Source organism: Myxine glutinosa, chromosome 2, assembly GCF_964187855.1.
Source record: "Myxine glutinosa chromosome 2, kmMyxGlut1.1, whole genome shotgun sequence".
Taxonomy (NCBI): Eukaryota; Metazoa; Chordata; class Myxini; order Myxiniformes; family Myxinidae; genus Myxine; species Myxine glutinosa.
The window spans coordinates 173,734,372-173,748,876 of NC_136262.1; the positions used below are offsets into that span (position 1 = coordinate 173,734,372).

Sequence of the window (14,505 nt, forward strand, 5' to 3'; positions counted from 1 at the left end):
TGCCACTCCTGGAACTTCTTCCTCTTCTCGTCAATCCTCTTTCCAACTTCATCATCCCACCACCATGTTTCCAAGTGCCTCGGTGGTCCTTTTGTCCATCCACATACCTCACCAACGGCTCCCAACAGACTAGCTTTCATTGACATCCAACCACTTTCAAGCTCAACCACATCATCCTCTACCCTACTCAGCCTCTCTTTTAATGCCTCCCTTACTGTCACCTCTTTCAACCTCCACACCTTCATTCTCGGTTGGTACTTCACCCGCCGAGCTCTCCTCGCACCTTTCACCCTTATGTCGCAGACAACCAAGTGGTGCTGTGAAACAGCCTCCTCCCCCGGGATCACCTTTGTGTCCCGGAGGTGCCCCCTATCTCCCCTACGCACCATCAGGTAGTCAACGGTTGTCGTCGACCCACCTGACGTGTATGTAACAAGCTTATTATCCTCTTTCTGGAACTGAGTATTACAAATCAACAAATCAGCTCCATCAGCAAACTCCAAAATCCTTTTACCTTCTCCATTTCTCACACCATATCCGTAACCCCCATGAACTCCCTCAAAACCGTCCATACTCCTTCCCACATGTCCATTTAGGTCTCCTCCTACCACAACAACTTCCTCATCCTTCACGTTTTCCATCAGCTTCTCTATCGCACACCAGAACTTGTCCTTCTCTTCATTGCTCCGACCAACCTGCGGAGCATATCCCGAGATGACGTTCACCAAGAGCTTTCCAATCATCATTTTCACCATCATCAACCTATCACTCACTCTAGTCACACTCACCACACTGTCTACAAACTCCTCAGAAAACATGACACCAACACCATTCATGCCCTCCGGGCACCCTTGCCACATAAACTTGTATTTCTGTTCCTGCCTACCCTTCACCATTCTCACACCACTTCCCTTCCATCTCGTCTCTTACACACAACATATGTCCACGCTTCTTCTGACCAATACTTCCACCACTTCTTCTGATCTCCCTGTCATTGTCCCTACATTGCATGTCCCAAACCTCAGAAACCGATGGGTAAGGGAATGAAGCTGTGTATTCACTCGTTGTGAAATTAAAACTAAGAATTGTGCTCCTCATCTTATTTAATATGTAATAAAATATCTTTGTATTGACATTTATTAATTATTTTCATTCATTCATCAACTGATCTAAAATGGCTGAGCCTTCATTAAAACAATTGTTGTTCCCAGTTGTTCAATAAACAATTGTTGGGAGATTTTTATGGTTAAATTTTATCTTGTTTTCCCAAACGGGTTAAAAAATCATTCATTTATATATTTGGAAAACAGGTCATCTAATTTTGAGCTTTTTTAGAAACTCTATATTTTATCCTGAGTTCAGGTTTAATTTCAAGATAATCCATTATTTTATTTATTTAGTATCTTGTATTAACATTTCCATTAAAATTATTTTGAATAATAAATATCATTAAGCCCCTATACATTTCCTCAATACAAATAGTCTCTTGCCTTGTAAGAAATGGTGTATTATCATCATAATGCTGAACATTCATCTCTCTTATTAATCTTGTAAAGTAATTCATTTTTGGTTCTAATTAAAAAAGGTTATATATATATATATTTTTTATCATCATTAATTAAAAGATAATCACAAAATAAACATTGTTTATGGGCTTTTGACTCTGTATTTAATCCCACTCTATCACAAGCCGGACAATTCTCTAATTTATCATATGGAGAATCATGGAATTCAAGAGGCTCAATATCTGGTATGTCGTTTGAAATTATCATATTTATATAGTAAAAGATTGCTTAAACTAAAAATCATCTTCACTATAATTATCGGTGCTTTCATAAGCATCATCATCCATAAAACTACTTTCATAGATATCGTTAGAACACAAACTCTCAGTATCATAACTGTCTTGCGAAGACAAAGTCTCACTACCACTATCATCACTTTTAAAATCAACAAAATCTTCACTTGAATAATGACTCGTATTTAATTAGAAGAAAAAACATGACCGTCTATATCCATATACTTTTTTTCATTAACAGATTCAACTACAACATTTTTTATATTAAAGGTAATTTTAAAATGGTTCTTCGCTATGACTGAACGAAATGACATTTCTCCTGATATATTAACATCTTTCATTTCATCAAGATTGACATCTTTGAGGTTATTAAAGAATATAGAAATTTCACCGTGTTTAGAGCTAATAGTTTTATCTTCCTTTTCGGTAGCTTCAGTAAAAAGAGTTTTCTTTTTTGATACTTTTACATGTTTCATTACCTCCTCTGGTTTGTTATAAATCTCCATAAATAGTGGTGAAACTTTTGTTATAATTACTTTAATTGACGACTTCCCAAAGACAGAGAATGCTCTTCCTTTAAAAGGTATTGAGTAGCTCATATTATCCTTCATAATAGGTTTAATCCAAAAGTTATTGAAATCATCTTTGTTCAATTTTACATCAGTGCAATATATTTCAGTATCTTTTTTAAATGAGGAGATTGATTGAAATTTGTCTTTTGTGTTTTGAAACATTGTATTTATTAGACAAAAAAGTGATTGCCAAGAGATTGGGGGGAAAATAATTTACTACAATCTCAAAATGATATGTGGCTCGGGAGGTGCTCAAACAAGAACATTAAGAGAAGTTTATCATTTCATATCAGCTCAATGGCGATACCTAAACCGAGAGTTAAATTCTAATATAACATTTGTAAATATTCTAGATGGTGATTGTTCTTCTAAGAGAATTAAGTTATTTCCTAAAAATGAAACACAAATATTCGTTGGGTCTCTGCATGAGTATCATGAAAAATGGGGGGAGTTAATAAGTTAAATGCAGGGAGAAAAAGGGTGTAATTTTTCAAGCCTGGCATGCCTGGCATTTCAAGCCATGGGCAAGGTTTTGGGAAAGTGGGCGGGGCTTAGTAAAAGTGGGCGGGGCTTAGGAGGGAGAAAAGGGGTGTAATTTTTCAAGATAGGTGGTTTGAGCCAATAGGTTTCCATACTTTTCCCCATTGGCTTCAATGTTAAATTTGAGGTGAGCTGGAACCTATGAGTAGTTAGGTGTCAATAAGTTTTCATAATTTTTCCCATTGACTTCAATGTTATATTTAATGTGTTTTCGAACCTATGAGTCGTAGTTAGGTCTATTGAGGATTTAATATTTGGAAATAGGTTGTCCCAAAATATGGTGAAATCTGGTTGAAAATCCAGTGAGTTATTAAGTTTTTAGCTCTTTCCCCATTGACTTCAATTTTAAATTCTATGTGTTTTAGTAGTTAGTAAATTAGCTTCGTAAAAAGTGGACGCAATTTTTTGAGAGAAAAAGGGGTGTAATTTTATGATAGAGGGTGTGTGAGTCAATAAGTTTTTCCCTTTTTTCCCATTGACTTTAATGTTAAATTTAATGTGCCTCAGAACCCCCATTTTCCCCCTACTGATGCATCGTTTCAAATATGCATTAAAAAAAAATCACAGCACTACAATGGGTAACTAGAAAGCATCTGAAAAGGCAAAGCCTGTCTGTGTCCATTTGTATTCAGCCATCTTCTTCCGTATGCTCAAATAACAAAAACCATCAAAAAAAAAATTCAAAATGAAAATTGATGATTTTATGCAGTCTTGACCTTTGTGCTTTAGATCGAAAAAAAATATTCAGCTTCTAGCTTTTGATTGGTGAACCAATTCTGTGACTCAATATGCAAATTCTTAAAATTTCAGATCAATCAGGTGAAAAATTGATGAAGGCATGTGATGCTGACCTTTGATCTTTTGACCAAATTATTAATTTACCTTCTCTATATTCTCATAATCCTTTCGTGAAAATATGATGACAAAACTCAAATGGTAAATTGATATTTCGGGGAAATTGGATGAAAATTTATGATTTTAGGTGTCGCTGACCTTTAATCTTTTGACCTTTTGACAAAATTATTAATTTCCCTTCTCTGTATTAAAATAAAGCTTTGGTGAAAATTTGACAAAAGCTCAAATGGTTAAAAAAAGGTTACGGCCTGGACAGACACACAGACAGACACACAGAAGTGATTACAAAACCCAGTCTCCTGCTGCGCAGGGGATAGGCTAGTGAACATGCACAAAACATTGTAAATGTGCAAATAAAAAAAAATAGAAAGTACCAACTAGAGTTCATAGAACACCTTACCCAATGTAGTCTTGAGAAAAAGGACATGGGATGGGTCTTTTGAACTCTTGCTTTACATTTTTGAGCATGATTTATGTTAGCTTTGTTTATGAAATTTGAATAACAGGTGTGATGGTAACCATATGAAGCGAGTGGGTCAAACACAACAGACCAGGGCTGAACCTTCTGCCAACTTTTTTTTTGAGAAACTGACAATTTTGGAACGATCCATGAGAAAAACATACATCAAATAAACATATATTTTGAACGAGGCTAGCTCTGTCGTTGCATCGCTAGATACCGCCATTTTTGTCTGAATGTCGTTACTCCACCCTCAGAGTGTGCAGCAAATTTGATGGGTCGAGATGGCATAACGTTTTACTCGAGTAAGACGAAATTGAGGAATTTTGGGAAAAAATTGGAACAAGGCAATTTGAGTTCAACGCTAAAATGTATAATTAAATTGAAATGACGTAGGTTTTAACCCATTGGATCAGAAAGTAATCGCCGCTGATGCACCGTCTTTTTTTTTGACACCACCGTGGTTAACACGTTACCGTAGTTATTCGTGCCTGTTATTTGTCTTTTATTAGATCGCTGAAAACAGTAAGTTTCTTGTTTGAAATGATTTTCAATTTTGTTTGACTGCTACCCAGGCAGGCATAGTAAATAATTACCTCACTCCTCTGTGCATGTGATTGGGATGGGACTCTACAATTTGCCATAATTCATAGCCAGTTTACTGCAAAGCTGCAAGTTCGTCTTCTTCAGGACAGTGTAGTTCCTTGATCACCGACTGAAGTTTGTCAGACAGAGAGTGAACCAATTGCTTAAGCCCACTTACACACGTGTGGTTAAGAACATTTGCACAACAGGTGCTAAACTCTTAATTTCGAAAACACTGCAATGATGCATATGTATAGCGATCTTAAAAGCATTGACAGAAAATATTACATATCATCCATTTTGAAAGGGGTAGAGAATGGAAGACACAACGTCGACATGTTTTCTTGAGTTCCCTTGTAAGAATAGGAAGATTTGCAATGTTTTCAGGCAAATATGGTAACATCTTGCAATGTTAAACACTGGTTTGAAACTCATGTGGCATCTCCTTTACCTCCTTCCTGTAGCTGCTCTACTACAGAGCAGCATTCATCTGAGCAAATACACTCCAGTGCATGTCTTCTGCCGTATAAGTTATGTTTGTAAGTTATGTAATTTATGGTCATTGCCCTGGAGAGTTGCAGTGATCTTAATGTAAGGCACTCACACAGCTAGGAGTTATGACATTTTTGAGAGTAGAGACTAACTGAATGGTGATAAACGTTATGGCTTGAAAATTTTGGGTCCTAACTTTGGACAAAATGTGAGGACTCTACATTGATTCTCAGGCTACTGACAGGATACGTTTTGCCTCTGATGCTGATTTAATTGTCGGCAGGTAATGATTCTACGGAATCATGGCTTGGTGGTGCTGGGCCGTAGCGTTGAGGAAGCCTTCCTGAAAATGTATGACCTTGTGTATGCCTGTGAGATCCAGGTAAATCTTCTCTGTCTGTAACTACGACATGGGTTTCTCTATTGTATACAGTAAAGGTGTTTGCCTATTGTGCGCTTGCCTTCGCCATTGTTAAAGCTGCTGTTTTGATTCCAGGTTGTTTAGCGTTTTGTGGTTTTACAAACACCTACAAATCTGTATTCCGAAAAAGATGCTGCTTTTAAAATTCTCATTCTGAAGTTTCAATTGTGAAGAAATGTCGGTGTAGTACGTGTAGTGTGCACCTCTTGGCCAAAGGAGCTAGTTTTCGAATACCTGGTCTTCTGCTTTGTCTGCTTAAAAAATGGCGTTCCTTTTACGAGGTCTTTCTATTCTTTGCTTTACTGAATAATTTTGTGAGATGTTTGATATGTTTTTTCCCATTTTATCCTGGCATGTTGAGCACACACTGTTTTGCTTGAAACTTTGCAAATATCTTGAATTTCCCTTATTTCCAATGCGTAGTTTGGACACCCTTCCTTGGTTCTCCTTCCAAGGACACCTTGGTTCTCTCACATCATTCAAATTTTGCTTTTCCAAATGTGTTGTTATTCGTGAATTTATTGTGGTTGTTCTTTTACCCATTCTCGTTAGTTCGCTATGCTCTAAAGACATTGCATTGATTATGTATCACTTGTTGCTGTGAAGGAATTGAGGTCCTGACATTTTTTAGTATCATGATCTTTTTTCGGGGGAGGAGGAAGGAGGGAAGGAATTATCTATTATAACCCTAGCATCTCATCTTTTGACTAATTACGACTTCTGCAATCCCCTCTCATAAAGAAGAAAACAAAAACATTGTTTTGTTGGGGAATGGCAAAGAGGCTGGGATTGGTGAATCTTTAAGATTGACCAGGTGACCACCGGAAACTAACTCCTAATGTCCGAGCATAACATGTAGCATGTTGATCTAACATGGATAACTTGAGCGCATACCTCCGCCAGGCTGAACAGTTTCCGTTTTGTATCCCACTGATAGGCCAGATCTGCATCTGGACCTGAACCAAAATCAAATCAGCTTGTTCTTGTCATCCAACCAACTCGTCCACCTAGTTTTGTCATAACTCGTCCACCACTTTTTGAGATATCCGGCTATTTGTCGTTTTTGGCCCCATCTCTCAATGGTGAAGAATCACTTAAGAAATTAAAAACTTATTGTATCCGGATCCTCATCTTCACCAAAATCTGATCAATTTGTCCTTGTCACACATCCAACCATGTCCACCAAGTTTTGTCTGAATCTGTTCATAACGTTGGAGATATCCAGCTGAAAATGGCAAGCAGACAAACAGAATTATATTAATTTTGTCGAATAAGCTTCTTTTTTTAATTATTTATCCAATGGGAGGGTGTAAATAGTTAATTGCCAAAATTGTCATCTAGGTCTCCCACTCGTCCAACCACAAACTGTCTTGTGTTAAATTAAAATTTCCACAAGTTTTCGTTTTTTGTCAACAGGAACTGCATGTGGCCTGTTAATGCGTAACTGTGTTTTGGGATTTATCATGCTACGATCTGAAATCCTGAGCTTAAGCTTAAGAATTGGTTTTGAAAAGTCCTTTAATTGTGAAGCCATATTACCAATCCGCTTGTTACAGAGAGTTGTTTTATTGCTTGTTTCCATGTGACATGATAGATGTGCTCAACATATATGCCGTGTAGGTTCGCACACTGGCGAGCGCTGGTGGAATGGAGAATGTGCGCCTACTAGATAAAGAGAAGTTGTCCCCTCGTACAGTCGGAGTCAATGTTAACATGAATGGCCAGAACATCTGGGGGATTGGTGATCAAGAGTTTGAAAGCCTCATGAGAATGATGGACAACATGGTGAGGTTTACTCTGTGGTCTACTTATCTCTTGTTGATTGTTCTCTTACCTGGCTGACTGTCACTCACTCACTCACTCTTTCCCATACTCACTCACTCATTTTTTTTCAGGGATACCGCACAGGTTACCCATACCGTAACCCAATTGTGCGGGATCGTGTGCGTGCACGTGGTGAGGTCGAAGTGCCTCCGTCTGCGACGGGCTTTTATCTCGATGACGAGCCAGGTCCTCGCTCACCATTACGGCATCTCGCCGTTGCTAGGCAGCAGCGTGAGCGGGCTCGCTGGCTACACTCGCCCAACGCCTACATGCGTGTCGACGCCGGCGAGAACGATGGTGGCACCAAGACCAAGGTGTGGCTGCCAAGTCGGCCCAGTGCCGCCTATCCCGCCGGCGTGCCCAGCTGTTTCACAAACTGCTTGGTCTGTTCCTCTTTCTCTTCTCTTCTCTCTTGCTTCTTCACACTCCCTGTATTTATTTTCTTTGGTTTCCTCTTGCGTGAGCAGGACTTCACAACTCTACTTCCTATGGCGTCCAAAGAACTGTAACCTTACTTGGAAATTGTCTGAGGTTTCTGGTCAGAATTGCAGGAGCACTTTTTCACTTCTGCAAAACTTTCAAGAATTATTAACTCTATTGCGTGGTATTGAGAGTTGGCAAATATGTTATTAGCCTGACATAGAATTGCTGGAGAAAAAATAAAATTATGACAATTTAACTCTCGATGTTATTTAATATCCAGCTTACAGACTCCAAATTTATTCTCAAAATAATTGTAGATGCTTTTAAAATTAACGGCAAGCTTAATATTGAAAGCTGTCAGGTATGAAAATTGTATCATTAAACATTTGCCGAAGGAAGACGTGTGATTGCAGGAAATACAATGTAGTATCGTGAATGCATTAATTTTTTTCTTTGTGATACCTTTTCTTGTGCAACAATCAAGAGTTAGGTCAATGGTTTTAAAGTAGGAAAATATAGGGTTCAAAGATGATCTCTGGAGAAGTTTACAAATACTACACGTGATGGAAAAGATTATTCTTTTGACTGGAGAGTAACTATTCACTGCTTTGCTCGTGCATTGAGCATTTTAAACACCGCCAGAAAAAAAAACCCCTCAGCAAACACTTGGTTTGTCAAAAATGCATTTTCATAAGGGGTTTCCCAAATAGCAACAAGAGGCAAGAGTGGAAAATCTCTGAACATTCTATATCTCCACAGGGCACCATGCAAAAGGGGAAGTGTGCATTTGACACGAGCATTCGCAAAAGTTTTTACCAACAAAAGCTGCCAACCAGCTCCTCCCCTCTCCTCCCCTTTTTACCAACAAAAGCTCCTCCCCTCCTAGACTCCCCTCTCACCCCTCCTCCTCAAAGCATCCTCCCTGCTTCTTCCTCCTTCCAACTTTCACCTTCATCTCCCCAAACCTTCTGCCTTGCTCTTCCCCCTCCTCAAATAACACCTCACTGTGCCTCTCCCAATCACCATCAAACCTTTTGTCTGCCCCATTCTTCCCTTTCTCCAAGCTATTCTGTAATCTCCGACACACCTTCAACAGCTCTCCCTACCTCTTCCTCCTCTTCCACATCTTACCCTACCCCTCCCCCCCCCTGTTCTGGACCCGATGCTCCCCCTTCCTCTTCATTAACGGTATGGACCTCAAACATCCGGGGCCTTCGCTCAAACTTGACTGACCTCTCCATACAGGTTGCTTCTGACAAACCAGATGTGATCTGCTAAACAGAAACTTTCCTCCTTCATGATGTCTCTGATGCCTTGGTATCTCTCCCAGGTTACTCCCTCCTCCGGTATGATCGACCTGAGCCTCGTCCTGGAGGTGGGGTTGCTATCTTTATAAAAAACTCTCTTCCTCACTCGCCCTCCACTGCCCTCTCTCCACCTCACCCCCAGGAATACCTTTGGCTACGGCTTCCCCTTCGCTCCCACCTTTTGTTCATATGTGTGTTGTACCGTCCACCAATCAGCGATGACTCCATCTACATCTCACTGTCTGATAATATGGACCAACTTCTATCTACCCATCCCAACTCTCTCTTCCTCATATGTGGTGATTTCAATTGTCACCATGCCAGTTGGCTGGGTGTGGGTACCTCTCTCACCAGCCATGGCTCTTCAGCAAAGGACTTCTGCGACTCACTGGGACTGACACAATCTGTCAATTTCCCGACCCGGATCTCAGTCAACGGAGCATCTTCTCTTCTGGATTTGGTTATGACAAACTTCCCTGAAAATGTCTGCTGCTCTTCTTCTGCTCCAATCGGCTCATCTGATCATGTGCTTGTCAAAGTGGACATCTCTCTGACCATTCTCAGAGAGCCTCCTCAGCGTCGACGAGTCTGGCATTTCACTCAGGCCAACTGGCACGGTCTTCAAGCAGCCATCAATCATCTGGACTGGTCTCCCATCTCTACCGCTTCTGACATCAACTCATCCTGGGAATTCTTTCAAAGTAAATTGCTCTCTCTCATGCACAGATTTATACCATCTCGTCTTCAGTTGTCATACCCTTCCTCCCGTCCATGGTACACGGAATCTTGTGGTGAGGCTGTTGCCCTGAAACAACTTGCTTTCGTCTCCTGGAAAGCAAATCCAACGGAAGGAAATCTCATTTCCTTTCACAAAGCCCGAAACAAGTGTGTGTCCACCCTCAGGAGAGCCAGGAAACAATATCTCACCATTCTCAAGACCGAACTCTCTTATCTGTCTCCCTCTTCCAAATCCTGGTGGCGTCTGGTCAAATCTGTTTCTGGTGTTTGTTCCCCCTCCATCCCCTCCCTCACCTCAAATGGCTTAACGGCTGACTCCGCACGTGAAAAAGCTGAATGCCTCAACTCTGTGTTTGCCTCTAAATCTTGTGTCCCAAACCCATCCCTCTCTGTACCCACCGTACCCAGTCGTATCCAGCTGCTCCTGGACTCTGTGTCCTTTCCTCCTGACAAGGTGGAAAAGTTTCTGTCAACCCTCGACTCTGATTCTGCAACTGGTCCTGACGGCATCAGCCCACGGGTCCTAAAATCATGTTCTTCTGCTCTTTCACTCCCTCTTTCTGTTCTCTTCACCCTCTCTTTTGCTCAAGGTCATCTGCCATCTGCTTGGAAATCAGCCAACATCACCGCTTTGCACAAAAAAGGTGCAAAAACAGATCCCAGCAACTACAGACCAATCACCCTTCTCCCAATTATCAGCAAAGTCATGGAATCCATCATTGCTTCAGATATTAAATCTTTCCTCTTCTCCAATGGCTTGATCTCTGATCATCAATTTGGTTTCAGACCTGGTCACTCTACTCTGGACATGCTGCTTCTGCTTTCTCAACAATGGATGGAGGTCCTCAACGCCAAACAGGAAATTAGAGCTGTCTCCCTTGACATTTCACGTGCCTTCGATACGGTCTGGCACCCTGCTCTGCTCTCCAAACTCTCCTCCTTTGGTATCCATGGAAATCTCCACGCATGGCTGGCGGACTTCCTCTCTGGTCGTAGTCAACGTGTGGCCCTGAATGGGTTTCTCTCATCTCCTCTACCTGTTCAGGCTGGAGTTCCCCAAGGTAGTGTTCTGGGCCCTGTGCTTTTTCTGGTCTTCATCAATGATCTCTCTGACTCTCTTGAAAATCCTCTCTATCTCTTTGCTGACGACTCTACTCTCTGTCGCTCCATTCCTCATCCCTCAGATCGGCAGTCTGCAGCCTCCTCACTCTCTGCAGACCTGGACAAAATCACAGACTGGTCAAACAAGTGGAACATGTCTTTCAATCCTGACAAATCTCACACTCTTACAATGTCTCTCCGAAAGGACCGACTGGACAACCCTCCCATCTACTTTCTCAACAATCCTCTCCAAGAAGTTCTGTCGCTCAAGCTTTTGGGTCTCACTATCTGCCATGATCTTTCTTGGGAAAACCACATTTCCAAGCTGGCCTCCAAAGCCAGTCGCCGACTGGGCATCCTCCGTCGTGCGAAGTCCTTCCTTGGCACACCTGAGCTCCTCACCACATACAAGGCTTTCATCCGCAGCTCAATGGAATACTGTTCCCCCCTCTGGGCTGGTGCTCCTGCCTCACACCTTGCTCGGCTTCACGCTGTTGAGGCCAAAGCTTTCAGAATCATTGGAATCTCCTGCGATGTAGTCAACGCCGAGGGCCTTTCACTCACTCACCGCAGGCAGGTTGGTGGTCTTTCTGTCTTCTACCGACTCCTCTCCGGCCTTGCTCCCCCAGCTCTCTCTGTGCTCTGTCCCCCCAATATTCCTTCAGGTCGCACAAGATCTGCCTGCAACCCTCTTATGGTTAAACTGCCAAAGTCTAGGCTCTCTGCTCACCTTCACTCTTTCATTCCCCTTTTCTCCCGCCTCTGGAACAAACTCCCCCACTCCCTTCAATCCCACTCCTCCCTCCAGGTCTTTAAAACAGCTGTTCACCACCATCTCTTATCTTCCCCCATCGAAAACCTTGATCTTTTCTACCCCCGGTAATTCACCCCAGAGTCCTTGCAGTGTTCATATGTTTTAATCCTCTCCCACCTCCCCCCAAGTCCTCCCGATGTCCCTGCTCTCAAATGTTGTGTTTGTGTCCTTCCCCCACTTCCCCCTCTCTTTTGTGTCCTTCCCCCTCTCTCCCCATCTTGTCTGCCGCTCCCCTTGTTTTTTGTGTTTTGTGTGTCGGTTTGTCTTTTTGTGTGATTAATGTTAGCTCTTTCACGAGCCTCGATCTTGTATACAAAAAAAACAAAAAAAACAAACAAAAAAAAAACCAGACAGCAGTTTCGAGCTTAAATCTGTTAAATTGCTATCAGCAAGACAAAACTGTTTGATGTAAAAAGCTCTTAAATCATTAATTAAAGCAATATTGCCAGGGTGTTTATTTACGATATATTGTACCGTAGGAAAATAATGCATTAAACAATAGTCCGCTGTGTATGACGCTAAAATGACAAAGAAATGCTAGTTTATTGATTTTATTATTTCCAATCCAAAGTAAACTAGAAAGCATTTCAAAACGTAAAGCCTGTCCGCGTCCCCTTTGTACTCAAAACTGAACTTGATGAAAACAACAGGTTTAAAAAAGAAAAAAAGAAGGTAATTTTATTAATTTGCATTCTCCATATTCTCATAATAGACTGGTTGAAATTAGACAAAAGCTTGAATGGTAAAACAGTTATGGCCTGGCCAGACACGCTGATGCTTATATATATATATATATATATATATATATATATATATATATGTATATATATATATATATATATATATATATATATATATATACACACACACACACACACACACACACACACACACACACACACACACACACATCAGTCACTTTGCGATTTCATACCATCAGTGGTGAACCGCCATTAAGGTATCCCATCCAGCTATGCTGTACCTTAATGGGAGCGATAAGTGCCATCTGCCACATGGCACATTACCTCTGGTATCCACTCATTATATGGAATCCCCTGGATGCAGCCGGGAGCAAACCAATCCAAATATATGTGCAGTTCTCCAGCCTTCAATGAGCGCAAGTAATGACGTCACTGCCATGTACATACGCTCTGCCTGTCAAGCTCTCAAGAGAACCCTCTGACAGAGCAGAATTTTGATCTTAGTTCAGATACTGTCAAAAGTGTATGTAAAACTCACAGTTACCGACCTGGTTTCGCCCTTTTGGGGCTCATCAGGGCAACGCAGTGAGTACTGCATACACTTATGACTCTGAAAACCTTTCGGTTATATACCAGTCACTTTGCGATTTCATACCATCAGTGGTGAACCGCCATTAAGGTATCCCATCCACCTATGCTGTACCTTAATGGGAGCGATAAGTGCCATCACTTATGACATGATAAGACACTTATGACAGTATCTGAACTAAGATCAAAATTCTGCTCTGTCAGAGGGTTCTCTTGAGAGCTTGACAGGCAGAGCGTATGTACATGGCAGTGACGTCATTACTTGCACTCAATGAAAGCTGGAGAACTGCACATATATTTGGATATATATATATATATATATATATATATATATATATATATATATATATATATATATATATATATATATATATATATATATATATATATATATATATATATATACAGACTTGGCATTTAATATGGAATATTTTTTTGTGGGGTGAACTTACTTTTCAAAATGTCTTAGAACCAAAAGTTCATTGGAATTATGTTGAAATTATTCTACATTTTGTTAATGTGACCTTTAAAAGAAACAAAAACCACATTTGACATTTCGAAACAAATAAATTGATCCTTGAAAGTGATGTAAACTGATATCGAACTCAATTCATGGACAGTACTGTATTAAACTTCTGTACGTTTTCCAGAAGTATCTCTTTATTTTGCACATTAACCAAATTTGTTTTTTAACAAAAACAAAAGTTAAATCACGACTGGGATTTCGGACAGTAAAATTACAGTTCAGTACTTCGTGTAACCCCCACGAACATTCAGGAGAGCACGTACACATTGAGGCATGCTGTTCACGAGATTTGCCAAGGTTTGGACAGGAATCGCTTGCCATGCAGTGACAATAGCCTGCTGCAATTCACGCACAGAGGTCAGCTGCTGGTCCAAGTGGTCGATTTGACGCATTAATTCTGCCCACAAGTTCTCTATCGGACTCATATCCGGGGACATGGCAGGCCACTCCATATGCTCTACACCACGGTCAGCAAGAAAGTGTTGGATCATGCGAGCACGATGAGGCCGTGCATTGTCATCTTGGAAGACAAAGTTTCCTCGAAAGGCTGCACGAGCAAATGGAAGCAATGTTTCTTCCAGAATGGCCCTGTACTTGAACTGGTTCAGGTTTCCATTCAGAACAACCAGGTCAGTTTTGCCCCCTGCATGAAAAGCAGCCCAAATGGTCACCCCACCACCTCCAGCTTGGCACTATACAATCTTTGTTGTAGGCTTCATGCACTTGTCTGCGCACTCGGACGCGGCCATCTTGACGATAG

At 41.0% G+C, this 14,505-nt stretch overlaps 1 protein-coding gene across 12 annotated transcripts in view; it reads left to right on the forward strand.

The window, feature by feature from the left end:
- The window catches only part of ADD1 (adducin 1), a 195,658-nt gene that overhangs the window by 135,307 nt on the left and 45,846 nt on the right, over positions 1–14,505 (forward strand). For 6 of the 12 annotated variants that reach the window (XM_068106758.2, XM_078771945.1, XM_078771942.1 and 3 more), the window contains 3 exons: positions 5,586–5,684; positions 7,344–7,508; positions 7,619–7,861. In XM_068106758.2, coding sequence (XP_067962859.2) covers positions 5,586–5,684; positions 7,344–7,508; positions 7,619–7,861 — 507 coding nt within the window. Of the gene's footprint in view, positions 1–5,585; positions 5,685–7,343; positions 7,509–7,618; positions 7,931–14,505 lie in introns of all 12 variants that reach the window. The other 6 variants (XM_068106756.2, XM_068106754.2, XM_068106757.2 and 3 more) reach the window with 1 other exon arrangement.